This window comes from Clytia hemisphaerica, unplaced genomic scaffold (assembly GCF_902728285.1).
Source record: "Clytia hemisphaerica strain Z4C2 unplaced genomic scaffold, Clytia hemisphaerica genome assembly, whole genome shotgun sequence".
NCBI classification, from domain to species: Eukaryota; Metazoa; Cnidaria; class Hydrozoa; order Leptothecata; family Clytiidae; genus Clytia; species Clytia hemisphaerica.
The window spans coordinates 419,563-445,941 of NW_027103918.1; the positions used below are offsets into that span (position 1 = coordinate 419,563).

Here is a 26,379-nt window from a genome sequence, read left to right on the forward strand (position 1 = left end):
TGATGGCGTCCTCTTTTTTATAAAGCGTCATAAAAGAAGTGATTTGAACATCTTCCTCAAACGCCTGACTCAAACGTGTATCACACAAAACGAAGTGCAATAAACTTTCACTATTCTATAGTTACGACAAACTTACCAGAGATAGAGGGTTTTCTTTCTGGAAATCTTGAATTGATTCGATAATATCACCTGGAATGTAAAGAGAAAGATGATATGATATCACATGCCTGCATACAGGGGCGTGGAAAATATCCAATAGATTCCAAACTGATTTTTACCTGTCATTTCGTCGATTCCTTCGATCAAATCACCATACATCGTGTTACTCTTCACCGTTTCAAAATGTTTCCGCATCTTGTGACACAACGAATCTGTTTTTGCTAGGTAACCTTCTTTTTCTGAAGGAGGTTTGACGATTGCGAAAGTTAGGTTATCCTGGAGCAGTTTGATATGGAAATTCTTTTGTATTTCTGACGGTTTTGTTTGTTTAGTAGCGTCTTGCAAGAATTGAGTGATTGGTTCGTTCAAAACGCCCTGAAAAAGTTTCCAAAATATAGTCTTGACTTGGTAGAAAGTGGAGAACGTTTGTCGTATTCTTTAGTTTTTCGCCGTTTTTGAAAAAGGATCAAAATGATTCAATGTGTAGCAAAGATGAATCGAAGCTTCATGAAATGGGACCAGTTAGTCAATCTCAAACTGGCAGCGATTTGGCAAATGTTGGAAGGGTCTAGCTTTTCATTATACTAGAGCTAAACATTTATTCGTAAAAAGAAAACTTTGTGAAAGCAGACGAATTTTCTTCTCAAGAAACGGAAACTAAATCTCGATGATACATGTAGTGCCACAGCGGGGTGGAAGTTTTTGAGAAGTACTCAAAATATTACCTCATATTTTCGGACAAACTTAGTGAGTGTCCGATGGGACTTTTCCACGGCTAATTTCAATGCGTAATAATTGATGTCACTCCATTTGGCAATTTTCACGTAATCCTGAAAAAAAGGAGAAGGGGGATGATATGACAGATAAAAAAAACATATTTTATCATTTTTGTCCATTTTAAGGGAACGTAGCCTTTTATACAAATTTACGACCTCTTTCCTTATGCATACTGTAATAAACTTAAGAATTTGGTAAGCATCTACCCTATAAGAAGAATGAAATCACTTAAACATCCATTTAAAAGCTTTATCAAACCTTTAACTCTTTTTCAATGGGTTTCTTCAAAGCGAGTTTGTGTTGATTAACAGCTGGGAGAAATTGCGAGTAATATTGCAGGGAGTTCCAAGTCACTCTTTGTAGATCTAAATATTTTTCAATAAAAACGTTAGATCTTGAAATTGAAAGAGACACTGCGGGATAAAATTCGCAAAGAGCCGTGGAGATGCAAGCATTTTTGTCCGTTTTTTTTCAGAAAACAATCGATGATCGAGCTATCCGTAAGTGACAATTGTCATGTCGGCCGGCTTGAAGGTCCCTGACTTTGAAAAATGAAAAGTAATCTAATAGTTCAGAAAAGAGTCTATTACCCTTTCAAAAAGATCTATAATAAAACAATATTGATAAATTTGACTCTCGGATGAAAACGTAAGTTCTCTTGGGAATTGCACGTTTGGTAAACCCAATAAACTAAGTTTTACTAAGTCTTTTACAGTCTTTTAAATTTTGTGTGTACCTACCTTGTGTTTCATCCAGTTGACAAATATATTTGAAAAAGATTACCACCAGTTCAATGCGAGATTCAAAATCACCAATGTTACCACTTTCAAAGAATTGCCGGAGTGCTTGGAAATATTCATCTAGAAAATTAAAAACGTCAAGATTCTCAATTGATAAGCTTTGTTGACGTTTTCAGGTGAAATGGTAAAGTTAAGAAAAACTTCGATGGGGTCAAATCGTTTACTCCAAAAAATATGACCCGAAAGGTAGACTAAGTAAAATCATGCTAGGAAAAAATGAAAGCGAAAGAAAGAGAAAGTGAGAGATTGAGAGAAAATTGAGAGAAAATTGAGAGAAAATTTTCCTCTTTTATCAATACAGTATGCGACCTCTCATTTCCTTATCATTGAGCATCATTAACAGTGAACAGTACTTCTCCCCATGCAGTTCTTAAAAAAAAAGAAATCGAACCTTTCTTTTCCTTGCAATTTGTTTCATCGTCGGATGTCTCGATTTCTTGAAGAAGGTTCCAGAAATGAAACATCCATTTAGCCACAGAATCTTCCATCTTCTGTTCGGACTTCTGTAACAAGTTCTGCCATGTTCTTTAAAAAGAAAAGTTAAAAAATGCGATAAAGTTTTGGTAGCGATTTTTCTTTATTTCCGTTTGTTATTCCCGTTAGCTATGAATGAAATCCTTTACTTGTTCCAAGTGACTTTCCATCTTTTGGAACTTCAAAAAAAAAAGACCTTTCAATAAGATTTGATCGGTCCCATCATTAAAACCATAGGGACAAATTGTATGTATACAAAACAGAGATGACAGCAAAAAATGTAAATACTTGAGTTCCATCTTTCTCCATAGGACGATTTGTCGAGTAACATCTTCCAAATGATTTTTCAAAGAAACGTGCGATCCTGCGTAAGCTTCCCAATCCTAATCATAAAGAACGAAAGAACAGATCATCAAGAGTGTTCATTTTGATTCAAGCAAATACTTTCATCTCCAATCTATTAGCGAGTTTATGTATTCGAGATAAATCGAGGGGGACGGTATAAAGCAAAGTTGACATGTCTCCAAAATCACCATCCACTTTGCTCGACGACGGTAAAAACACCAAAATACCGTCGTATTTTTAGGTGAGCATAGGCGATATAGAGCCGTACATGAACTATCGACTTTGTTTTGCATCATTTCACTTACCGTCGCCCTCGATATCCTCCGATACATAAACTCGGTATTGTCTCAACAATCACAACACCCTTCAACGTTCGCTGTGAAAACTGGGAAACTAGGCTCTATAAAATGATCAATATAATTTTCAATAACATACCTGTGACTGCTTAAGGAGTAACTCGAAACCGGTGACAAATTTCATCAAAGGGCTGCATATGCTGAGTGATAAAACCCTTTCGATAAGCTTACGGATCTAAATAAAATAATTAACAAATTATATCAACTACTTTTTTTTCGATTTCAGTATAAGATCCGGATCATTTTGACATGATAATAAGACAAAACAATGGCAAATCAACCATTTGAGTGAAGTGATTTTACAAGGGGCCGCCTTCAAGGCATACGGTCAGGAAGGTGGCAAGAGTTTGAAAAGAACTTTACACTTTTCACGGGAATCTCAACTAAAATTTGACATGCGGGTCTGGCAGTAAGCAGCAATCGAATCATCTTTATGAAGAACATACTGAAAAGCTTACTTGTAAAAGAGCAGGATGGTCTTCGAATTCACAGAGCAACTGTTCGACAAAACCATCAAATTTTTCGAGAATTCCCCTCGCTTTACGCGCTTCATCTAAGTGGAAATCTTCGTAAATATTGAAATTCAATGCATCGGTCGGCCCGACGGATGTCACGTGACTTTGTAGTTGCGTAACCAATAGCAACAATGACGCAAAATGTTTATCCGTGGTCATTCCTACAAGAAAATGTTTTTTTGATTTCAATCAATCATAAAATTTAAACAATGATTCAGAACAACCAAAAGATAAACAAATTAGACTTAAGAATCTATTGGAAAAGAATTCAAATGAGTTTCGGAGAGGAAAAACAAGGCGGGAAAGAAAAATCTTTTTGGTTCAACTACCAGGCAATAACTATTCCTCTATAAATAGAATGTATAATAATTGAATGACTCCCTCCCCTAGATAAGGTAGTATTTCGGGTAGGAGTGCGAGGCACAAAGAGATTCTTCCACGGAGAAATTACTATGGTTAAGTAGGAAGTGTGTTTCATCAAAATAAGTATACAAAACTGATAGAAAATTTACAGATAAAATTCATTAAAATAAAAATGTTATTCATTTTTTAATAAATTCACAACAATCAGAAAACAGTGGTTCTTCTTCTCCGCCTGCACACGAATCGGATATAAATCACAGAATCGATACCAAACCCTATGAACCAACATGAATAGATCAACAATGTCTTAATCAACGCATCTTCCCCAATACTTTCATTGGACAGATAAACCGATATGATGATGTATAAGTCAGGAATTTGTATACAAATGATAAACGAAAGTACAATAAAAAAGGGAACGCGATATCGACGCCGAAATGCGGCCCAGTCGAAGGTCCGTTGCTGCCGACTATGTAGTTTGATGATGATGAGGGTGTATACTGTAGTTGCCGTGACAACAAAAAGAAAATCGAGGACTGGATATATGATACTGTTGATAATAGATTGTGTGGTTTCAGTGGATAGGAAATAGAAAGGGAGCGAACATAGAAAACAGCAAAATGCTAAAATGACACTAACGATCTTGACACGTTTTGGCGTCACTTTCAGATTGTATTTGATGCTTAGTATGAGGCACAAAAGGCGGTCGATGGTGATGAAGAAAAACGAAGAGTAGTAAAAGAAACCATTGCAGTTCTCCACTTTTCGAATATATTCACAAGCTTTGCATTGGGCGGTGAACGACGGTATTAATCGTAGCGGGATTGTAAAACAGAACACCAGCTCAGATATGTTCAGGTTCATGAGCATAATAATTTGATTGGTTCGACTCGGGTTTTGCAGTAGTCCTCGAAAAGCTGTCATAATGGCGAGCAATGAGAGAAACCAAATGATGGAGGATAATGCAAACACCATGTGAGCGGTAGTGGAAAGCTCTTGAAATATCAACATCTTCGGTTTCCACTTTGAAAATGTAAATTCTAATTCATCAGTTTAGTTTTTTTATCAGATCTATCAAAGATCAAAAGTTCACTGCAAATGGTGTGATTGACTCCAAGAGTAGACCTTCCAGTGTAACAAGATCGAGTGACTTGAATCAATTTCAAACAAGAAATGAATTGAGATTTGAGATTCACATTCAAAATCAACGATGTTAGACAGCTCTGTACTACTTCCCAGCGTTCTATCATAGTCTTTTTCGTGTATCGAAGAGGGTTCCAAAACATTTTTCGTAAAGTATTCTTTTTAAGTGAAACTTTAATCAAATAAATTCTGATTTATTTCAATTTTTGGTCCTTCATAATAAAAACCTTTCTCACCATATAATTAATTAATTGTGATCAAAAATAATTTGAAATAAATCATCATTTAGGACAGCTTCAATTTTTTCATCGAGAAATATTGAAAGATTGAAATTAATCTTTGTTGGAAAAATATATCTCAATTTTTCAATTTAACGAAAATTCTTCGCTCAGCCGTCTACATGCTGTGTTAATAGAAAAGCAATGAAAGATGTTTTAACTACGCGCTAATCATTTTGTTTCAGTGTGATATTTCTCGAGGACGACTGTTCAAACAAACGATTTCTCGTGACCCAGTTCATTTCAAAAGGTTTCACATATAACTATATCGTAGTAATCTACAGATATCTTAGAAGCTCTATCTAGTATCTTATATAAGTTGGACATTAAAAACACAGTTGTGTTTTCGACGCTTTTATCAAGTATTATGTTTTAACCCTATTCATACTAGGCTTTTAGGGGCGGTTCAGAACTAGGGGGGGGGCTTTTCCTGTACCACCCCTTAACTTTTGATCTAGTGGGTCTTTTTGGATGAAATTTGGCACACAAGATCCTTGTCACGTAAGGTAACTTTTGACAAAATTTTTTTTTGATGACGTCACTCGTCATGCCCAAAGTGAGCAAAAACCGAAATTTTCCATTGTTCTTATAAATAGCTATTGTATTCTAACAAAGGCTTTAGAAAAAAGTTGCCTGAGTTTAAAATGCTTATTTTATCCTAAATATTCAATAAATTACGGTTTAAACGATATATTTGACATTAAAAATAAATTTGTATTGGAAAAGTGTCAATTTTTGTGACACCTTACTGTCAGAAATGTCATCATGCTCAAGGTGTGAAAATATTTAGGTGTCAAATTTTTTTTTATTTTGAAGCAAAATAAAAGTTAGGAATTTACAGAAAATTTCACGGCAAAAGCTCTATTATTTCAGGAGCTATTACCAATAGTTTGACTTCCGAACAGAAAGAGCCCCCCCCCCCCCCTAGTACGAATAGGGTTAAATAAGATATCTGTAGAGAGAAGAGAAGAGAGAGAAGCTGACCCTCTGATATCATCGGACCGGGACCTATCCCGGGATAGTTTCCTACCCCTAGATAGGGAAATCACAGCGCTCACCAGACATTATACTCTGTTCTCACGACATATCAGAGCCGAGCTGCATCGATGATGATACTCGAACAGTACGGGAGAACCTTGCGTTCTCTCAGGTACTGAAATGAGTACCGTCACCACACCACATTCAATGTCCAGCATATCTCCCCATACTCTTGTATCAGAGTGATGGTACCCTATTCCCCTCACATGGTGTGGGTTGACCCGGGACTAGGTACATTCACTTGCCAAGTGAATCGCAGCACCGAGTGGGAATCGAACCCTGGCCTCCAGCACGGAAGTCAAGAACGATAACCCCTACACTACTGCGCCTAGATATCTGTAGTAATCACGGTATAGCGGCACAGGTCGATGTTCGATATTCGAGCTGTGATACTCACAGTAGTTAAAATAGGAGTGGTCAAAACAATTATACATAAAAAAACAAACTGACACTTTATACATGACCCGATTACATTTCTGTTGTGAAGAAGGTAAGGTTTTGAGAATAAAAAAAGAAAATGAGACATACCGTAGACGATTTCTGGCATCTTCAACAGGTACCACATTTGATGGTACACTTCCATCAACACATCGGATTGCTCAACAACATCTTTCTTAAAGAAGATCGAACGCATAGCCTTGTACACCAGTCTCTCGTCAACTCGTGGTGCGGCAGCTTCGCTTTTATTGTTGACGTCATCTTCGGTGGCCTCGTTTTCGATCTCTTTTTGTTGGTTGAGGATATCTCTTGGGATGACATCTTCATAAGTGTTATCATAAGTTGGGAAAAGCTCTTTCGTTTTCTCGTCCGATGATTCCTCTTCTGTCTTACTTTCGCAATGCACCTTGGTCTTGTATTTATAAAGTGATGCTTTGCGCGCTTCTTCTTCTAACTCGTATTGTTTTCGGTTACACCAGAGTTGATAGAAAGCAGACATGACGTTTCGAAACTGTTGTATTGATTCCTTCTTTGTTTGAGAGGTCGATCGAATATTCAAATTCTGTTGGAAGTCATTTTGCAGACATTGTAATGACATTAAAAGAAGGTCGTGAGGAAGGCTGGTCAGCTTGTTGGATTCTAAAGACGTTAAATATTTGGAAGCAGCGAATAGGCGCGGTTCGATCAAGGCTTTGTGAGCTTCTGAGGGAAGATACCAAATAATATCTAGTAATTTGCAGCAGAATTCTGCAGGTGTCAATTTCGATTTCGTGGTAAATTTTTCATCCTGGATTCTTTTTCTCAATTGATTGAGGAGAAGCAATATTCCATTCTGTAAATTCTTTAATGCAGCGATCGGAGTCGTGGTCAAATCTTCATAGAGACGATAAGACTCTAGCTTGTTGATGTATTGTGTGAGTGAGTTTGTGAAGGTGAGGCCACGGACAAGAAGGTTTTTGGTTTGATTGGTCACGACTGTTTCATCGGATACGGCATTGTGTAATTCTTTTACCAAAACGAGGTTGTTGTCAAGGCGACCGATTGTTTCTTCGAAATGTTGGAAATCAGCGTACAGCGAGTTGTGCTGAAATGGAAACAGAATAGGGAGAAGGTTAGATAAATCTGATAGATTTAATGTAATGATAGATATAATGTAAAGTGAACACATCATTATATCAATATCCCGATAATATCCACCGACGAAACAATTTTTTAAAAGCATGTTTAGTAAGTTGAAAAATATTAGCATATTTCAGTTATTGAATGACGGAATAAATTAGTCCTTTTTTTAACCAGACAAACCCTTAATTTCGATACCGAAGGATCTCTGTCTCGATACAGTTACTGAGACGGGTAAGAGCATGTACTAAGGTATGTTAGGCCATTTTACAGTCGATATGAATCATGGGTAATTAGAACTGATTGCGTTTAACGGTTTGCTAGACGTAAAAAACTCTTAAACTTTAGATCACATAATGGCAATATAGTGTCACCGACTGATTGTTAAAGGGTCATTGTCTTGCCGACTTTAAAATTAGTATAAATATAAAAATAAGCAAAGATTAGCAATCCAAAGAAAACGCAGACCCGAAATTTTGAGGAGAACACATGTAAAAACAAGACAGTTGGTCAGAGTAACAAACACGAACTCTTCATCGAACAAACAATATAAAATAGCAAAAATAATGCCCTACATGAAGAACAGCACTTAAATAAAAATCTACTTTCTGCTGGACAAAAATTTAGTGTAAATATCGAAATAATCAAAGATCAACAATCCTAAGAAAATTCCAAGTTCAAAAAGCGAGAGAATAGATGCTCCAGTCATTAGACCAACACAACCACCGAAATTGGAAAACAAATCTTGCCAAGTGTACGCTGGTACTTCTTCTATGATTTCTACCATAAAAGAAGGGAAAGAAAATGCTATATCTGCAAGGTTTGGAACGATAAATGGATTAAATTCCGCCTCGGTGATTATCTGTTCTTCGTAACATGGCCGTAATTCACAAAGGGAGTCACATATTGAAGTTACTTTCTCATCGTTCATGATCGTATTCATACAAGCTTTTCCAAATGTGTTGTTCACTAAAGTCTTATTTTCAAATTGACGTGGTTCTCGCAAATGTTTCTTGTACATAGGTGGAATAGCACCACACTGTTGAAAGACTCTCTCCAAATAGCAACCTTTTTTGCATTTGGTAACGGTGTAATTCCCTTTAAATTTGTTTTGAGAATGGGATCCTGGCCCTTTAACACAGTCTGAGTACGGTAAGCCAAGTAACTTAATAATTCGTTTTCGTATTTTGATGTTATAAAACCCGTCGTTCGTCCAGTGAGCTAGTCCTGTCGCTTCATGGAAAGTTTCTGACGGAGTGTTAACAAAAACTTCATTCCAATAATTGTTCTCCATTCTTTTCGTGGACATTGTAATGCTCACCAAATTGGAGGGAAGTTTTTGAGTCAATCCACGAAAGGTGAAGCAATTAGTGAAATTGTCAATTTCAACAAAACCCGTCAAAGACTTCAAATAAACGTAATCGCCGGTATAGTATTCGACATTAACGAACGCTGATTGGTTGTATTGACAACTGGTCATATTTTTTCCGCATTCAAACAAATCGCGATTTGTGATTATCGGTCTAGGAAACAGCGGCGCGCTACCCTCAAAATTCTCTTTTTCTCTGATCAAACCTTTCCGATCACAGACACTAATTGTCGGGAAAGGGATAGTTTTCTCTGTAACAAATCGAGAGTTTGTGCGACTTTGACGTGTTAAATAAGCATCAAAATGGTCTTTTGAGATCAACACAGCGACTATAAAGGAAGCAATTACGAGAATGGTCCAAACAATTCTGTTGAGAGACCCTCCAACAACAATTCGATTCAAACCATGAATAGTCAATCCCTCGGCATAACTTTTCCGCTCATCACTGATCTTTTGTTGTACCATATTTTCTTCTCTGGTTTCAGCAAATCGTTGCTTTTGTTCATTATTTGGAGCTTCTACACACGTTTGGCTTCTCCGCATATTGATCCTTTCCTTTTTATATTGCTCTTCTGAGGATAATTCATGTTGCTCTGTCAGGACGTTTATTTCGTTCTTTGATAAAACTTTATGGTTATCAATTTCTGTTTCAACAAAAGCTTCTCTATGGTTATTTTCAAACATCAACCCCGGTTCTTGATTTACTTTGCTCTTAGACTTTCCACCAGTTGGCTCAACCTTCAAAACATCCTCCATAAATGAAATTCTTTCAGAAAAACTGGCTTCGACAAACGAAAGTTTTTCGGTTAAAATATTATTGTTTCTGGAAATAGTTTCAAATGAGGTTTCCAAGAACTGAAACCTTTCTTTCAAAAACTTCAAATCCTCCAAAACGCTATGGATATTATCCATTTCGAAAATCCATAAAAAACTGTTCTATCAGAAAAGAAATCTTTACTTGAGCAATAGAAACTTATCTAATTTTAGCTGTTACTTTTTTATTAAAAGTACAGAAAAGTAGCAAGTCGAATTAGACATACTGAAAAAGTTTCACATTTCTAATTCATGAAAGAGAGAATAATTAATTTTGACGTAAATATTGAAATTCAGGAATAAATAGTTCCCGTGGTGAGAGCTGTGAAACAAAATTATTTATGATCACAATGTTTATATAGATAGAAAGCATTGTGTCGTTGTCTTGTCTATATCGATATATTCCCAAATCAGCTATACAGGTTCAGGGTAAAAGAAGACAGGGAAAAAGTTACGAATACTCAAAAGGGCTCGAAAAAAGGAATCTTCAATCTGAATTTGCAGCCCAAAACCTAGACGTTTATAACAAATAATAAATCAGATATTTCTCTCTTATAAGAACTCCTACAAAATGTTACAAGAACTTGTAAAAAGAAAATTGATTGTAAAATCAAAGAAAAAACACAAAATTTTAGCCTAACGCTCAAAAAGTATATACATATACATAATCAATTGAGATCACATTACATGTAGCCTGTAGCCTCTGTAATGTTTATGTCCATGGTATGAGCTACAGTTCTCTTGGGTGTTCTACTCCCCCGAATACATAAAACAGTCGATCTGACCAAAGCAAAAGATAGCTTAGTCCTCAAGAAATTTAAAGTCAAAGACATCATTTCATTCTTTTTCTCAGACAGGAGCATACTGAGGGTTTTTATGAACATTTGTGCTTCCCTGCCTGAGCCTCCATTTGTTGTGAAAATTAGAGGCGTAAAGGATCCTCCATCAACCTGTATAATTCTCTGATTATACTTTCTTTTCTTCTCTTTCTCGTTGACCTCAAAAGCATTTGAAGGGCTCATTCTAGAGTACCTTTGGGCATAGGCATTGAACACCCTAACATCAAAAAATGCCCGCTGGCCTCTAGTCCAGAACCCCCCAGCACTAATGTCAGCCCTTGCTCCATCCTCCTTTATGGCGCCTGATGCAAGAAGTTCACCAGTAATGGGCTCCAGCTGAGGTTCAATTGTCACGTCGTTTGTGACATCATTCAGTAGGTAAGCAATTGTGTCTCTAATTTCGTTGTGGCGTTGATACACGAAACCTCCCTTTGGGCACGATAATGCATGCTCGACTGAGAAACGCTTTCCACACGCACATATACTGGGAAGGTGTTTAAGCTGCCATCTGTAACGAATTGCGATCGAGTCAAAGAATTCCCGTTTCGTCAGGACGAATTGCTCGCTCTTCAAAGGTTTTGCTGTCAGCCAGTTGGAAGCTCCCTTAACTTGTGCGAAGTCGTTTGCTTTAATTTCCTCTGGTGTCATTTAAGCTCGGATGTCGTTAAGAGTTTCCTTGTGTCGTGCTTCCTTTTCCTTTTGGATCTTGTATTTTAAGCTGGTTTCAGTTCCTGGGAGCTCTTTCTTTTGTTCAACAATATTCTCAGTCAACTCTCTACTTACAGTCAATGAGTTGTTAAATTCAATTTTTGCTATCTCGGACATAATAGGAATACCGAGACCCCCATATCTGACTGGTAGGGCTATGAGACGACGTTCCAATTGGTTACATATGTGGCCTTCTGTAATGGCAGGGATCAATAGGTTGTCAATGGCATTGTCAAGTGGAGTGAGAAGATCTTCTATGTCGCTCGACACTCTCAGATGGTACGTAAATTTGTGAACAAAACCACCAACGAAGGCACTATATGCACATTGTGGTTGTGATTTAGCTATGTCTGCCAGGATTTCGATCTGCTTGCACCAGTCAGTAACACGTTCTTGGAAATAGGTTCGCTTGTATGATTTGTCTCCAATTGTTCCTCCCAGGTACTTTTTCCCGTCCACAGTAATTTTCACATTTGTCCCTGAGAAAATCTGTTCAGCTTCTGCTAATTTCTCCTTGTCCTTTACAATTAACCAGGATTTAGTCGCTTTAGGATAATACCCTATGAGTGGGCCAATACGATTTATGATGGTCCACCATTTTAACAAGTCCTCCAATTTGCCCGCTCCAGCTAAATCATCTGCAAAGGCAACACTTTTGATGGGATCTTCTCCTAGTTGTTCCTGGATAAGTTCTTGTAAGGGAAGGAGACCGATGGCATAGGTTGGCATTGCAAGGGGGTCTCCTTGGGTAGTACCTTCCTCTGAACTGATTTCCATACCACCACTAACAAAAAGTCTCGATTTTCTAGAGTAACAGTTCGATACATAGGTGGCAATAGCGGGGCAAAGCGATTTGATATTATGTAGAAAAGATTTTCGGTTTAAAGAATTGAACGCATTTGAAGCATCTACTAAAAGTATGGCATCCGTAGCCTCTTCCTCAAAGATAGTATGCATGGCATGTACTGCTGCTTCACAACCAGCTTTCTGGCCAGCACATACTTGGAGAGAGCCAGCAGCATTCATGATATCGTTCTTGACAATTGAAATCAGAGTTTTACCAAAAATTCTACGCAGCACCTCCCCAATTCCGATGGGTCTAACCCCAGGATCTTTTTCGAGGGGGATCAAACGACATGAGAGGAAAGCTTCAAGATCCCTTTCCGATGATTCAGGGTTAATAGAATGTCGACATAGTATCTTGAGCATGTTAGCTAAGCTTGTCCGTAGGTCCTCTCCGGTTTTGCCATAGTTTCTTGACGCCAATATTCTGCGCCATCCATTAGCATCCATACCTGACGGGCCTGCAGCCCCTTTAGTTTTTAAAGCAGCAGAGAGTATGGCACAACTGTCTATTTGTTCATAAACAATTGGATCGATTTCAATGATATCTGCATTTCGTAAGACGTCTGGCTCTGGCTCCAAACTGGAAGGGTGAAGGTCACGAAGAATGGTTTTAGTGTTGGTATCAAGGTCAAGAATTCCTTTGGATGACGAGTTTTCTAAAAGTCTAAGTGCTGCTTGAATATTACCTCGAAGCATGTGTTTTGTGAATTCCTTTGTGATTGAAAAGGCAGATTGCTTTTGGGAGTTTTTCATACGTGATTGGATTTCTCTGGCTTCTCTCATTAATTTATCAAAGTCACCATCTTTCCATGCAGTCAGTCTTCTATCTAAAGCTGTTGTGTGCTCTTTGCTTTTTGAGCGTTGATGTGGCTTCTGGAGCAGAAGAGCAGGCATACACATGAGCATCTTTGCCGAAATGTTAGATAAGTCTTTTGAGTTTTGGTTCCAGTAGGTTATAAGTTTTATCATTTCATTTATGTACTCTTTACCAGTTCTGCCAGATGGGAGGAGAAAAAGATTCTTGCGAAAAAAAACAATCTCCTCATAGCAAGAGTTTATTACTTGAAGTAAATCGTCTTTTGTATGAAGTCCCCAAATTTGGTTTCTAGGTTCGGTATTTTCAGGTTTGTTTTGAATTGATGTGGTTTGTAAGGTTGGCCCTTGGTTGATTGTTTGGTCGTTCCGTCGGAGATAACAGTATAACACAATACGAAGAACTCTGAAGTTGTACATACGTCTGAACGAAAACTTCAAGTATATCAATGTTGTTGTTTTGCTTCTACACAGCTCCGTCCGCCATCTTGTAAAAGCAATTACGTTTATAATGCGTGTAATAGAGTGGTATAGGCGTTATATGATAATACGATTATTGTTACGGGATTTAGTTTGTATCAAATTTGTTCCCCCCATTACTTTTCGCTTTATTACTGCTATGTCTGAATCAGTCGTCTCAAAACCAGAGATCAAATGTCTATAATAAAAGGCACGAGAAAAGCATAACCTTACAAAGAATGGAATAATTAAACAAAAGTAGCGATAACAGATTATGTAGACCACAAGCGTAATAATATGGTATTTACGCCTTCCACTTTTCATCAAGAACCACAGTCAAAAATGATTTTGAAAGTCAAAGACAATTATTTCGTTAGTTTGATCATGGATTTATCATAGAACTCTGGATACACAACGAGCTGGTTTTTCATCGATTTCTCATGTTCTAGCCTTGTCCGCAGTAATGACATTATTGTTCACTCTCCTCCATTCACTAATAATTTTTCGTAAATTTTGTTATTGCATTTTTCATCAAAACACAGCTATACAATTCCCAAATGAGACTTAAAGATCTCTCAAGAGAGTCAAATGCATCAAATTGATTGCTAATGATATGTCGTTATGACGTTTCAAGCTGTGAGAAAGATGCGACAAACATGCTATGTATAAGAAATTGAATGTTGACACCAGAAAATTTCAAACTTCCACCTCGCCTAAACCACCGTGCCACCGCGTGCCTCCAAAAGATTTTCATATCACTATGAAGCCAAGATACTCCAGTCTAACATATGTCAATCCTAGCTCTTCCCAGGAAAAAATTGGAAAGATATTGCCAACCTTATTTTCAGCGTCATTCTAGGCTTTTTACTCAATTTTTCTTGTTTGATGAAGTTTTTTTCACATTTAATTTCATAAATGTATTCGTTAAACTTTCTTGCTTTCATTTTCAAAGTTGCATCCGGTAAATATACAAAAACAAGAAGTTACAGGACTTTTTAGAAATGGGATTATTAATCATTTTTCAAAACCAGGGACCTTCGAGCCGCCATGACAATCGTCCTTTGCGGACAAAGCTAGAACATCAATTGTTTTCTAAAACAATGGAAAGACAATAGTTCGCTCTCCACCGTTTTATTTGATGTTTATCCAGTCTGATAATTTGACTTCGTTTAAGAATCGAAGCAGAAAAGGATCAAGTCCGGAGGGGGGATTCTTAGGCAAAATAGGTGTGCGAGCCACAAAGTCCCTTTTTCAAAAACTCGAAAGTCTCTCAAAGGGGTACAAATCCATTACAAATAAAATTGAGTCTCTGTAAGGGTCCAAAAATCACGAAATTCAAAATTTCCTATCTCAAAGGGTCTCTAACGGTCGATTTTCGATTTTTGGCTCGGACATACCCGTCACCTTGTAAATCTAGTACCCCCCCCGGATCAAGTGAAGAACGAAGATCACTGACTTAAAGCTTGGAGGTTTTCCGTTGTAAAAAGTTCGGGTTTTTAGCTCCTTCAATCGTTTTGTACAATCTGTTTGTTCGTTTGTTGCTTTTCTTTTTGGAGAGGCTGGAGCAGAAAGTAGATTTAATAGCTTTTTGTGACACTTAACCCTTAGAAGCCAGAATACGTATATATACGTTTTAACAAGGCCATTTTACCGATACACAGTCTTTTGGTCATAACTCCTGACCACTTGAGATTCAGAGAAAAGAAATCTTGTAGCTGAGAGAAAGGGCTTTCCAACGATACCAAAGTTGATACCTGAATCGTTTGTCCTGGTCGAGAAATTGCCTTTGAAAGAATAAATTTCCAGAAAAAAATGATGAACTTTTTGGCCTTTTTCAAAAAAGTTAGCGGCTTTGTAAGGTTAAGGAGATTCTGTATGTTTAACAAACGTCCTTAAGGGCCGCACATTGTATCTTCCAACACCCTCCTTGGAGCATTGGACGTTAAGCGTAACAAATACCTTCACCTGCTTGTTTGTCTTCTCTGCAAAACGAGAATAGAAACCCAATAAGAACTGATTTTTAAAAGAAGTGGGCGGAAATCGGAAAGTGCAAGCATGTGCATTCATAAATCGATGCGTTAATGAATGCATTCATTCCGAGAAAATGCACGCGTATCTCATTAAGATAATAGCCTCTATTATTTCAAATTGCTACTTTCTCATTGCTACTTATTGATGTGCCAAATATAATTAAATACCGCCAGAAGTGATTAAAGATGCAAAAACGAATTTTGAAATTTCAGTCAGGACTCGAGTCTTCTGACATAAAGATAATGGTTATCTATTGTTGAATAACAAAATGCACAATTTCAACAGGCAGATTTCCTCATCTGCAAAGCCGCGAAAGAAAATAGTTTAAACTTGTCTCGAAAGTATATGGACACTTTCCTTTTATCCTGATTTCTCCGCGACCATTTATATTAAAATGAAATTTCTAAAAAAATATTTTTTGAAAATTTGAAAAAAGAAGACGAAAAATTATTATTACCAGTTCAAAAATCATGAATTGAAACTTGATGATTTCAAATTTGAATAATGATTTTACGTTTCTTTCTTAAGCAAGACCAATTTGATTAGTTGTTTTACGGGCCCGTCCGACCCCGAAATCTCAAAAATCGAAATAAAAATAAAATTGATTTTGGTAATACATTTTTATTTTCATTGCTTTACAGACTGCCAATTCTTCAAAATTTTGGTAGTTTTTCCTGGTTTTTCCAAGGTTTTGAGAATTTGATGTTCAATTTTTCATTTTATTCACGAACTCGACCTTTTTGTGTCTTTTTATTTGCTATTTCAATTTTTTTTGCTGCCTTTTTAGCTGTTTTTAAATGTGAAATTCTTAATTCAAATTTAAATTTTTTCGCTGACCGACCAAACCTCTTTTTAGGTAGATTGGACAGTTAAACAACAAATTAAATTGTAAGTTTCAAAAAACTAAGAACTGAGAAATTGTTGAAAAGTAAAAAAAATGAAACTTTTGGGACAGTTTAATGACAGGAGAAAAATATTAATTGCTGCACGTTTCTGCGTAAACCTCCTTTTAATTACCGAATAAACAACGTAAGCATTGGTGCCAAAACCTCTTCGAAAGCTTTTTATGACTTTTTAATTGGGGACGGATAGAAATTAATTGAATGCTTTAATGAGAATGAGAATTTGATGGGTATAAATAGCGGGGGTTCGATGTGGAATTTTCATTCTTGACTTGAACCAAGAATAAAGAAGACAAAAGACATAAAGAAGAATGAACCTTTGGAAGACTTTTCTTCTCGCTGCTTGCTTCATTGCAATTGCAAATTGTAAGTACAAACCTAAATATCAGTTTTATCTTTAAACAAAAATTATCTGCCCTGTGTCCTTTTTAATTCGACCTGCTGTAAATCGAAGAAATGAACAATTAACATACCATTATTAACTACTTTTCTAGAATCTTTCTCATCTGCCAAAAACAGTCCATCAAACTTAAGATGATTTTGAACTCTTTTTTTAGGCAAACCAGAGCGTTTGGAAGATGTTGCAAAGGACGAGAAATTGATCGAAAGCGACGAAGAAGAAGATGTTATGCTGAGCAATGACAAAGAAGAGGCGGATACAGAAGACGAACCAAAAAGCGAAGAGTTAGATGAAAAGAAAGAGGACGAATTGAGCGAGGATGTGGTTGAAAAAGAATTCGAAGAAGATGAACCGGCAGAAGAATCAAAGGAAAATAAAGATGAACTGATTCAAAAAGGTATGGAAAATCATATAAAAAAGTCTATTTTATATTGTAGCTTAAGAATCTTTTGTTCGAATTAACGAGATTTAACTATAGAGTAGAAAATTGCAGTTATCGACACATCTCAAATTATGCTTTAGTTGCTCTGCAATCTCTTAAGTCAAATGAAAGCAAACACTTTAAATTTCAGCTGATCCTCTAACTCTAAACGAAGAAAAGAATGAAGAAGGCGAAATCGTGGAGGACGAACATAAAGACAGAGAGGAGAGGAAACCAGAAAATGACGAAAAGAAGAAGAAAGATGAAAAACTTACTCACAACGATCCACAAGTTGGTGAGTTGAGAGCCTTACTGGTATTTTTCTCGGTCGAAAACAATCATTGCTAGCTAATAGGTGTTCGGTCATAATCTATAGAGGTCAGTATGCAAAAATACTGATTATCGGAGCTCTGAGGAATAATCAGGTTCCTCATGCTCAAGCACTGATATCTTTTATAGTTTAACTCGCGAAAAAAGACTTTCAAAAGAATATTCTCCAATTTCCTTGTAGGTTATACACTTCGAAAAAATTTCATCCACGACGCTTTGGAGACCTGGTCACCAGCTTATTCAATATCGTTTCAAATCAAACCACTCTACATTGTCAACCATTGGACCAGTATCATACATTTTACAACTGGTGGGAACTTAGGAGCTCACGGTCGTAGAGTACCAGCAGTTTTTATCATGCCCCATACATCAAGACTTCATATTTGTACAAGTTTACATAACAGTAACAACTGGTGTGTCAACAGTGCTGCCTTGCCTCTTCACAAATATAGTCAGGTCTCGATTAACCAATATCCCAATGGAGGGAAATATATGTATCGAGTTTATGTAAACGGCAAACAATTAGCAAACGTAGAGAACAAGACTCCGAGATATTTCCAGAACATTAAAGTCTACAAAGCAGACCCATGGTATAACGCAGCATCAGCAAACATCAGATATCTTTACATCAATGATAACCAATATGGTAAGGATGGATTACTTTGTAAGGGAGGACCCATTACTATTCAAGATTATGAATTGGACTAAGACCTTGTGCACTAAGCCAAATGCTCTAATTTTCTGTTACGGCCACTATTCGGGTCGGAGGAGAAGGAGTATTATATTACAAACATATTTGAGATACTAAAATGGAGTTTTCAATAAGCTTATAATAAGCTTGTGCAATTTTTGTCTTCATTAATATTTATCTTTACTTAAATTTCCCTTTTAGCTCGTCATCCCATCCGAAAAAACACCCTCATCAAAACATTTCCAACCTACTTTTCCGAGTACGAAGTATCTTTCCGTATCCGCCCCACCGGAAAAGTCAATGCATGGTCCAATATACTTCACGTCACAAAAGGTGGGGATAACGGAGCACACGGAGACCGAATTCCCGGGGTCTGGTTCTGGCCAAACACAAATAAACTTCTCATCGCAACATCACGTAGTAGCAACAAGAATTATTATTGGACCAGCCCAGAGTTACCGACAAACAAAGACACCGAAGTCAATATCAAGCAGAAAGTGGTCGGTTGCTGTACCCATTACTATACAATCACAATCGACAAGAAAGTAGTACTGAACGTTGTCAACAGCAGCCCAAGAACTTTCCACAATGTGAGAGTTTACCAGGGCGATCCCTGGTATGCACCAGCTAAAGCAATCATCAGTTACCTTCAAGTCACAACAACCTCAGGAGGTAAGAAATAATCGAGTTACGCTTTGATTATCTTCTGAAAAAAAAGAAGCCTTTCAAGTGTTCGAAAAATTCGCAAAGTAGAATAGATCTTTTGCGTAGAAAAAGCCTTGACGCCTAGTATAAAAAACCATTTATTTTCATTGTTTCAGGTGGTTACAAACTTTCGAAGGGCAAAGTCCTTCGATTCATCCCGCGCATTGAGAAGCAATGGTATATGTCTTTCGACGTCAAACACGTAGGCAGCATCAAGAACCACTGGACCAACGTTTTACACTCTACTACCGGCGGGAACCACGGAACATTCGGTTACCGTATTCCAGCAATCTGGTTTGCCCCAAACACCCGGAAGCTCCATATCTGCCACGCCATCAACAATAATCATAATTATTGTTTTAACACACCAAACCATGTCCCGTTCAACAAATACACTAACGTTCAGATCGCCCAAATCTACGAGACCGATTATAAGAGATATCGATACATCATCTTGATTAACAGAATACAGAGGTTCACCATCATCAACAGCACACCTCGCGTTTTCCATGACGTCAGATTGTGGGGCTCAGACCCCTGGCACAACGCAGCCAACGCGTTCATCAAGAATCTTGTTTTCAGAAGCATTCCACACAAAAAATGAGGGACTCGCATTTTCTTTAAACTTCTTAAAGGAATTTTAATTAGTGTTTGTATTATAACTTGAACTTTCTTTATTATCTTTATAAATTTTATATACTCCACTTCTTTTTAACGATGAAAAGATAAGAACTTCGAAAATTATGATCTCCAACTCATCGTTGGTCGTTTTTGGAGCATTTTTGCACAGTCAGCAAATTTCTAACTAATAGCCATCGAAGTCTTAGCCTATACTAGACGTCACTCGCGTTTTTTTACGCAAGAAACGAGATGAAAAATCCCGGTTTTTAGTGAGGTGCTCGCTATCGAAGTCTTATTAACGAGGAATAAAATACACAGCAGTTTAAAACCTGATATTTAGGCTAATACTTTGAATAATACTACACATTTCGATTCAGCAAAATGGCATAGGGTCGCAGTGTGTCATTTTTTTTGGTATCGATGTCGTCATCTCTACTTTTTTCTCAAAAACTCTTAAAATAGGACCCTGGAATTGTGATTTTTACGACCCTTAGTGGGATTTTGAAGATCGAAAAAAGGCACCCTTAAGGGGCACAGCAGATTTTTTTTCCGTCAGCGGACGCAGACCTGATTTAGCGGCCGAAGACCTGGATTAAAAACCGAAGATTTGATGCAGTGGTCAAACACCTTTTTTAACGGCCGAAGATCTGGATAAAATGAATTGTGGAAATTTGTTATAAATCTTTTTTATAAATTTAATCAAGATTTTTATACGATGTTTCAATGGGAAATAGTATTGAAAACAAATCAAGTTAAAAGATTTTAAACTGAAAAGAATGAAAATTAATGCCAATAACTCGTCTTCGATACCACTGCACTAACCACTGGACCATCGCAACTGATACCTTGCCGAGTGGTTCAAGCTAGTTTAACTGACCTACCTTAAAGGAAGAAATTTTGGCGGGAACTTAATTTGGCGGATTTGGCGGATTCGGTCGAAATCCGCTAAATTAAGTTCCCGCCAAATTTAATTTATTCCGTCATCCGCCAAAATAAATTCCCACCAAATTTAAATTGTTCTATTTATTCCCCCAAATGTGTGCAATTTCAGGCTTTAAAACAGGTTTTTCCTTTTTTTAATGGCGTTTTTTGGACAAAAATGTCCTTCATCCGCCAAATTAAATTCCCACCAAATATAATTTTTCAAGTTAACCGCCAAATTAAAAATTCCATCTGAAAAGACTTTTTCGGCCATCAGCCAAATTAAATTCCCGCCAAAATTTCTTCCTTTAAGGTATCAGGTATTCGGCCGGTGACTTGCTAAATTAGGTCTTCAGCCGTCAAATCAGGTCTTCAGCCGTTGATCCAGGTCCTAGACCGTTAATTCAGGTCTTCGGACGTTAATTCAGGTCTTCGACCGCTAAATCAGGTCTTCGTCCGCTGACGGAAAGAAATATTTGGGGCGGCACATAATACCCGTACCCTCCTTTTGCCTAAGTGCCCCCAGGCATGTGACATATATTTTTTAGGTGCAGGAATCAATTTTTTGCCACCTGTCGGTATCGTGTATTTTCAGACCAGCCCATAATCGTCATTTTTAGTCATTTTTTTTCATCATTTGGTCTCTGTAACTTACGATTATATATTGATGATACAAGCTTACTAACTGCCGAGATTTTGGGTAAAATAAGGACCAATATGTATAAAACCAACCAATCGCTGAATATTGCGCTACAGTATACAGTTTGTCGAACTAATATGTTAGAAAGAAGATCTGATATTGGATCCATTCACCCCCTGTCCAAGTCAAATAACTATTTTTTCTGAAATCACCCAAAAATAAAATGACTCGCTATCCTTTCAAATTCCTTTAATAAAACTCTCTCCGTAGGTGGAAGGCACCTTTTGAAATAGAGATAGCGGCCATTTTTACATTTCTTTTAAAGAGTTACCATCACAGTTTAGGACACGCAACCACTTGAAACATTAAGTTATCGCAGTATTTACTGCACATTTGACATTAAAGGAATATTTGAATACTATGGTACGTGCATTAACGGTTAAAACATTCGAAAACGTTTTGGCACGAGTGAAGTATCAATTAAAGCATGTAATCAAAAATAACTTTAAACAGCCTATTATCGTTACCACAGTATGATATTTTATTGACATCAATTAAATAAAAAAATCAACCACTTGCATTTCGAAACTAGTTGTCAAAGGAAATCAAAGTGACCGCAAATTTCTCTGAAAGTGGAAACTAAAAGCGGGAAACAGAAAAATCTGCTTTTTTCATCCCTAACAGAGTGGTCCTATAGATTAGCTTTTGGGCCTACACCCTCCCTGATGAAATTCAACATTAGTGTTGCTGATTGAGTCATTTTTATGAACTTGCACCTATTTCTGGAACTAGAAAATAAAAATTTAGTTCCATTCGCTATGTTAGATTTGAAAGGAATCGATTTGAACAATTTACTGTAATGTCAAGGTGGCATTTCAGTGTATCCTTCGTATAGCACTCAATATAAAGCACTCGAAAACTTATTGTCGATTTCGTCGTAAACTGCAGAGGTACGGCTACATAATTTGAAATTTCTAGCATCTAATGGTATTTTTGTCTCAATCCTCCGTCCTGTATATAATTTATCCTTTAGATCCATTACGACTATGAAAACCATTATACTGGTCCGAGATTCAACCTTTAGCCCAATTTTTGATACTGTCACAGCAAATCACCAAATGATTCTTTAGAGAAAAAACAAAAACAAAAACAACTTCTAAGTTTTTCAATTAAAACTCTGTTGGAAGTCAAGCAGCTCCAGACTGACCCAACATGGAGTTATGAAATTAACGATCTGACAATCTCGAAGCACCCAAAACAACTCAACATTGAGTTATGAAATTAACGATCTGACAACCTCAAAGCACCCAAAACAACTCCATCGTCACAGCGTTTTCTGATCGAAAACAATCATCATTTATTTGAACCATGGTGTTTGCATGGACCGCCAACAGAGAGCATTCACGAATAAATAAGGGTGTTTTGGATGGAATTCTCATTCTTGGATTCGGTTGAAGCAGAAAGAAGACGAGAACCAACAACGAAAATGAGGATGAACATCTGGAGAAAATTCCTTCTTCTTACTTTCTTGCTGATTGCAGTAAACTGTAAGTTTTTAAAATATTATATCTTTTGAAAAAGAGGATATTGCCAGAAATAGAATTTTCTTTGTAAGATAAGGAGAGCCAAAATGAAGATAAAAGGATTTCAAAATGCAATTATTCATGAAACAGGAGAATCCAAGCTGAAAGAATGATCCTTTGAACAATTTACTTTTCAGGCAAACCAGAGAGCCTGGACCTGGCGGAAGAAGATGAGCCGGCAAGCGAAGAAAAGATGGTAGCGATTGCTTCGAAAGATGTTTCCGTGGATACTTCGGACGAGCAGGAGAGTAAAGAATCGAGCGATGAAGAGGACGAGGGAATGAAGAAGGAAGAAACGAAAGAAGATGAAAAGGAGGAGGACTTCGATGCGGTTGACGATAAGAACAGTGATGTCGAAGCAGAGAAAGATGAAGACGAAAGTGGTGAGGATTTTGTGTTTTTTTGTACATAACATGGAATTTGATGGAGCCTGAGCTAAACATCCGGAAGCGTTGGGTAAACCTACTGAATAAATGATTTTTTTTTTCTTGAACGAATCTGATTATGTCTTTTACTTTATACTTTATTTACTAGATGAGGACGAAAAAGAGTTCGACGAGAGTGAACATAAAAAAGATGAAGAGGCGGACGATGAAAGCGAAGAAGAACAGGACGAAGAGAAGGAAACGAAGGACGAAGAAGAGAAAGAAGAAATGAAAGAAGATGAAGCGAGCGATGAAGTTGGCAAAGAAGAGAAAGACAAAGAAGGAGAAAAGGATGAACAGCAAGAGATAGAAGGAGAAAAAGATGACGGTAATGACGAGTCAAAAGACGAAGATGAAAAAAATGATCATAGTAAAGAAAATGATGAAGATAGGAAGAAAAAGGATTCGAAGAAAATCCAAAAGGATCCTCAAGTTGGTGAGTAAATCATTGAATCGAATGAACGGTTTCGAAAATACGCAGCAAAGTAAAGAATACTTATCACAGAAGAGCAAAATCTTAGTCTTGAAAAGTTTGAAAAACATAAACAACTAACACACTTTTAAGGAATCAATATATCATCTGCCACTTTTCTACCGTAACTTCGTGCAATGCAGACATACCTTGTCCAACTCCGTCATAACAAATATCTGGTCTTTAAAATGTTTTTGAATAAAACCTTCTGAATAAGATGTTTAAAAAACAATCAATATAACTAATCGTAAATACTTTGCGGACCAGATAGTTGATATGGCGGGATTAGACAAGGTATGTCGACATTACACGAAGCTACGGTACGTCATTTAGGTTACACTCTTCGACGAAACCGTATTCACGATGCGGTAGAAACCTGGTCACCAGCTTTCTGGATTAACTTCAACATCAAACCCCTCTACAAGCGGAACGTATGGACCAGCGTCCTCCATTTCACTACAGGTGGCAACCATGGAGCCATCGGCCGAAGAATTCCGGCCATTTTCGTGGTTCCAGGCACAACACGTCTTCACATCTGTACCACTTTAAACAACGTGAACAACTGGTGCGTCAACAGTCAGCCTTTACCTCTCCATAAATACACACACGTCTCTATTCGACAATACACACAAGGAACAAAATATATCTATCAGGTTCGAGTAGGAAACAGACAGATTGCTCGAGTTCAAAATCACATCCCACGATATTACTCAAACGTGAAAGTATACAAAGCAAATCCATGGTATCCTGCAGCTCCGGCAAACATCAGATTCCTCCATTACCGCAATAACCCTTACGGTAAGATTGAGCATCAAGAAATTAGGAGACAACTACGTTATGTCTATCCCCCCACCACAAAGAGAGACTTGTCAACTTCAAGGGAGACTGCAATAAACCTTCTCTATTTTTAACTCTATTTTTAAGATTTCCACTCGAGAGAGATACTGAATCTCTTGAGGAAATTTTTTTTTTTGAAATATTTATAGCTCCCCAACCATTACGAAGAAACACAATCATCAAGCGATTCCCAACCTACTTTTCCGAATTTGACGTCTCATTCCAAATTCGACCCTACGGAAAGATCCGTCAATGGTCAAGTATCATCCACGTTACCAGGGGCAGAAACCACGGTCGTCATGGTGATCGGGTGCCGGCAGTCTGGTTCCTCCCAAACACCAACCGGTTACACATCTGCACCACTCTTAACAACAGCCCAAACTACTGCTACAACAGCGCCGCTTTACCCACCAACCGCTATACTAATGTCCACATTCGACAAAAACTCATCGGAAACAGACACTTCTATACCATCAGAATCAACAATCGAGTTGTTCGAAATGTCGTCAACTTAAGACCAAGGACTTTTCGCAATGTCAGAGTCTACCAAGCAAACCCGTGGAGTCTTGCAGCCAGAGCTTACATCAGAAACGTCAAAGTCACCACAAGCTCAGGAGGTAAGTGATTCTGAAACAATTATCTTTTTGAGCTATAGAAAGGACTTTATTAGAGGGTATTCTACGGGATAATACGCCATATATAAACAGCAGCTATAGTCATCGAGCAATTGTTATACTAGTGCACTATTATATTAATACTTTAGTACTCAATCAAAACATTTTTTTGTTCTGCAATTTTAGGTGGTTACAGATTAGCTCGACGCCAGCTCATAAATTCAATTCCAAGAATCGAAAAACAATGGTACTTATCCTTCAATATTCGTCCTTTCGGTCCCGTAAGAAACCAATACACAAATATCTTACACGCCACTACCGGTGGAAACCACGGGCGAATTGGTTACCGTATCCCTGGAATCTGGTTCCGCCCGAACACCCGCCAACTCCACATCTGTTACGCCATCAACAACCGACACAACTACTGCCGAAATTTCCAGAATCTCCCAGTCAACAGATATACAAACATCCAAGTGGCGCAAGTCTATTTGACGGACGTCAAACGATACCGATATGTCATCCTAATCAACAATGTGTTGCGATTCAGTATCATCAACCACCGCCCGTACGCCTTCCATGATGTCCGCCTCTACTCTGGTGACCCTTGGTATAACCCAGCACATGCAATTGTCAAGAACCTGGTCTTCAGGAGCATTCCATCAAAATAAGAAGTCGGACGAAATTCGGACACGGAAATTCGGACACGGACATGGATTACACAAAATGATTTCTTAGGGGGTTTACATTTTAATTTGTTTTTCTTCACTCTTTGTATCTCTAAGTTTTTAATTTTATGAATTTCTTCTAATAACTTTTCTTTTTATCTGAGCAATAAAATAAAGCAAACAGTTGAAATATCAACTAATTAAGACATTGTCATAATTATTTGGTTATGTTCCTAATTTCGCACATCTTACAAAAACAAACAATAGCGCCGCTTCATTACTATGTACACCAGAATGTATCTCACGCATAACGTTTGAATTTTGAAATTTTGAAATTTTGAAATTTTGAAATTTCCGTAGATATCAGGTCTGTTTACAAGCAACAAATCATCTTACGTGGTATAATCTTTTAGTCTGAAAGTCGCAAGAGCCTCTTGCAGAATTGTACAGACAGTATACTTCACGCACA

General features: G+C 37.4%; 3 protein-coding genes across 3 annotated transcripts in view; 2 read left to right on the forward strand and 1 right to left on the reverse strand.

The window, feature by feature from the left end:
- Window positions 1–26,379, reverse strand: part of LOC136809599 (midasin-like) — a 67,136-nt gene that overhangs the window by 16,699 nt on the left and 24,058 nt on the right. The window contains exons 54-63 of the mRNA XM_067066139.1: window positions 6,777–7,770; window positions 3,370–3,587; window positions 2,991–3,086; window positions 2,499–2,593; window positions 2,128–2,261; window positions 1,677–1,796; window positions 1,195–1,301; window positions 885–989; window positions 279–534; window positions 137–189 (exon numbers count right to left, since the gene is read on the reverse strand). Coding sequence (XP_066922240.1) covers window positions 137–189; window positions 279–534; window positions 885–989; window positions 1,195–1,301; window positions 1,677–1,796; window positions 2,128–2,261; window positions 2,499–2,593; window positions 2,991–3,086; window positions 3,370–3,587; window positions 6,777–7,770 — 2,178 coding nt within the window. The remainder of the gene's footprint in view (window positions 1–136; window positions 190–278; window positions 535–884; window positions 990–1,194; window positions 1,302–1,676; window positions 1,797–2,127; window positions 2,262–2,498; window positions 2,594–2,990; window positions 3,087–3,369; window positions 3,588–6,776; window positions 7,771–26,379) is intronic.
- LOC136809601 (uncharacterized) lies at window positions 16,538–19,876 on the forward strand. The gene is made up of 6 exons (XM_067066142.1): window positions 16,538–16,951; window positions 17,143–17,382; window positions 17,558–17,701; window positions 17,918–18,382; window positions 18,629–19,099; window positions 19,249–19,876. Exons 1-6 carry the CDS (start codon window positions 16,897–16,899, stop codon window positions 19,734–19,736), a joined length of 1,863 nt encoding a protein of 620 aa, XP_066922243.1. The 5' UTR covers window positions 16,538–16,896; the 3' UTR covers window positions 19,737–19,876.
- Window positions 22,702–26,110, forward strand: LOC136809600 (uncharacterized). Its single transcript, XM_067066141.1, has 6 exons — window positions 22,702–22,861; window positions 23,035–23,280; window positions 23,432–23,758; window positions 24,128–24,592; window positions 24,781–25,248; window positions 25,432–26,110. Exons 1-6 carry the CDS (start codon window positions 22,741–22,743, stop codon window positions 25,911–25,913), a joined length of 2,109 nt encoding a protein of 702 aa, XP_066922242.1. The 5' UTR covers window positions 22,702–22,740; the 3' UTR covers window positions 25,914–26,110.